General features: G+C 49.8%; 1 protein-coding gene across 1 annotated transcript; it reads right to left on the reverse strand.

Annotated features, from left to right (window-relative positions):
* Positions 1-6: 6 nt before the first annotated feature.
* Positions 7-1,529, reverse strand: dnajc28 (DnaJ heat shock protein family (Hsp40) member C28). The gene has a single exon (XM_015389995.1). It carries the CDS (start codon positions 1,473-1,475, stop codon positions 315-317), a length of 1,161 nt encoding a protein of 386 aa, XP_015245481.1. The 5' UTR covers positions 1,476-1,529; the 3' UTR covers positions 7-314.
* Positions 1,530-2,921: the final 1,392 nt, after the last annotated feature.

A 2,921-nucleotide genomic window follows, 5' to 3' on the forward strand; every position in this document is an offset into this window, starting at 1 on the left:
TGCAGGTTCACTAAACCTGGAAATAAAGACTGGATTGATTTTAATTTTGGTTTAAGATCAAAGAACATTTAGCAGTTTAATAAAACTCTGATTGATTCGTATTCGTTAAAGGATAAAATCTGCATCACTAAGGTGAATAAATATTGACTCGCTGCGTAAAATGACCACTTCCTGATTAAAATGACATCACAGCGTCCCTCAGAGTTTAGCGTCGTCTGCTCAGTGGATTATTTTATGCTGAACATGTTTTCCCTCGTGATGCGTTTCCTTTTTTAAACGCCATCAGAGCGAACCTCCAGGTTTGGTTTTGACCTTCAGAGTCGGAGCAGACGCTGCATCCAGGTCAGCAGTCCAGATGTTTTTCTCCGAGTCTTTGCTGCAGAGTCGGTTTTCTTCTTCTCCTCCTTCCTTCTCTGTCGCTCCGCCTCTCGGACCCCCAGCAGGTCGGCGCGGCGCCGCTCGGCGCCCCTCTGGGCGCGCTCCGTCTCCCTGGCCATGCTGAAGTGGACCATCTGCATGCCGAGCATGGGGACGATCAGGTTATAGTTGTCCACCATCTTGTTGAGCTTCTTTAGCTCCTCCTCCATCGACGCGCACAGCCCCTCCCACTGCTCCTGCTCTGCCAGGGTCATGGGGTCGGCGAGCCGGGCCCGTCCGTCCAGCAGCCGGCCGCGGAGCCGCGCGGCGCCCTCCCTGATGTCGCGCTGCGTCACCACCCATGGCGGCTGGTAGCCGTTGTCGATCAGGATGCGGTTGAGGTTGTGGGTCATGGGGTCGGCGTACGGGTTGTGCTGGAACTTGTTGAGCGGTTTCCCAGCTCCGCCAAGGTTCCGGAAGTCGCCGCGCGCCATCGACTCCTGGATCAGGTCCTCCACCAGCCGCTCCACCGCCTGCGTGATCTTGATCTTGCGGCTGCGCTGCCGGGTGTCCCGCTCCACCAACGCGCCCTCCGCCGCCGCCGCCCTCTCGTGCTCCCTCTGACGGTAGCTGAGGACCTGCTCGGCCGCCCTGTCCACACGGATCTGCCGGTACTGGCGCTCCCGCTGGCTGGGGGTCCCTGAGCCCACGCCCTCGTAGCTCAGGTAGTGTCTGTGCTGCGGGGCGGCTCGCCGCGCCGCTTCCTCCTCCTCCTCCTCCTGCGTTGCTCCTTCCTGCGGCCTGGTCTTACTCTGATGGGTCAGAACGGTCCGGTACGCCTCCTCGATCCGAGCAAACAGCGCGGCGTCGGCAGTGGCTTCCCCAGAGTCCGGGTGGTAGAGCTTGGCGAGGCGCAGGTAGGCGTCCCTCACCTGGGCGGGGCTGCTGTGGCCCTCGGCAGGCAGCTGCAGCAGCCGGTAGCTCTCCTGGAGGCTCCGGCTGATCCGGTTCCCCGAGCTCAGCCGCCTGAACGCCACGGAGCGCCGGAACGGGCGGAGCAGCCAGCGGCCATGATGGAAACCACTGCAGCCCCGCAGCAGGTGGAGACAGACGCTCATCACTCAGGTGGCGCTCACCTGAAACAGAAAACTCTTCGTCAGGAAGGGAGGAAGAGGAGGAAGAGGAGGAGCAGTCCAGCTTACCGCACCGTGATGTCACCATGGAAGGAGGGAGGGGTTACTATATTTGAACAAAAATGGCCGCCCCCAGACTCAGCGATCGCCATGAAAATAGTTTTTATTTTTCACTGATTGAAGCTAAATTCATTAAATCACCGCGAAGGTTTTAGTCTTAGGTCTAAATATTGATCCATGGATTATTCGTTGCTGATCGGAGTTTTCCTAAACGCCTCGGCTCTACTTTCTGTATTTCTACCTTTGTTAATATTAGTTTCTCTGTTTTCCATTTTTAGTGAAAAGTTTCTCCATCCGGTCCCTGATTGGTCGGCGTGCGGCGCCGCTGTCTGACACCTCAGCTCCACCTGCTAGCAGCAGGTGGGGGAGGGGCAGGGAACGCTCAGCTCTACCTGCTAGCAGCAGGTGGGGGAGGGGCAGGGAATGCTCTGACCGATTCATGTCAATCCTTGTTTTTTTCGCGAACACGAGAAAACGCGTCTCCTTTGAACGCATCATTTAACCATCCAGGCTGCAGCTAATTATTATTTACAGTCAATTAATCTGTTGATTAGTTTTTAGATTAATGTGTTAATAATTTAATTGCTTCAATAATCGATTAATCAGAATAAATTAATTCAGCGCTTAAAGCATCCATCAGCAAAGAGTCGATTAGAGATTTGATCAAATCAGCTGATCTGGAAAATCAGAAACTTTCAGCTTTAATTTCAGTCGGACTCTTTTTTTTTTCCTCTTCAGTTTCGCTCTAAATTGTTCAGAACTTAAGTTTTAAAACTATTTGATCTTTATAACATTAGTTTTAGTTTTTAATCCGTCACAGTGATGCATGGATCCCATAGATCAACGATCCAGGAATCATTTCTAACCACTGATCCACTGAATCGTTTCTGTCAACATGATGCATCCAATAAAAAAATATCTCATCTTTTACAGTTTATCAGCAAAATGATCCAGAATTTTGGAGCCTAAAGGGAAGAAGAACTGTTGGAGCTATTTATTCTTTATTTATTTATCCATTTGAATTGTGTTAATTCCTAAACTTATATATTTTTTTTATTATTTACAGACTTAATTTATAGGTTAATTGTTGGATTTTGTGTATTTATTTTTTGCTGTTTTATCATTTTTTTTTTCTTTATTTTATGTAAAACAGTATGAAATGTTGGCGGTCCACTTTCTATAAATGTAGGAGCCTGGTAAGGACCAGCAGGCATTCAGGTTAGGCGCCTATATGGGTTTTTACCAGAGCAGGAGAGGAGACAGAGCGAGGAAAGTTTGAACTCTGTAATGTTGCAAAATATAGGAAATAAATCAACTGAACATCTACAAGTTTGGACTTCAACTTCTTTTGCCTGCGTCAAGAAAACGTGA

This window comes from Cyprinodon variegatus, unplaced genomic scaffold, assembly GCF_000732505.1.
Source record: "Cyprinodon variegatus isolate N-32 unplaced genomic scaffold, C_variegatus-1.0 Scaffold481, whole genome shotgun sequence".
Classification (NCBI taxonomy): domain Eukaryota; kingdom Metazoa; phylum Chordata; class Actinopteri; order Cyprinodontiformes; family Cyprinodontidae; genus Cyprinodon; species Cyprinodon variegatus.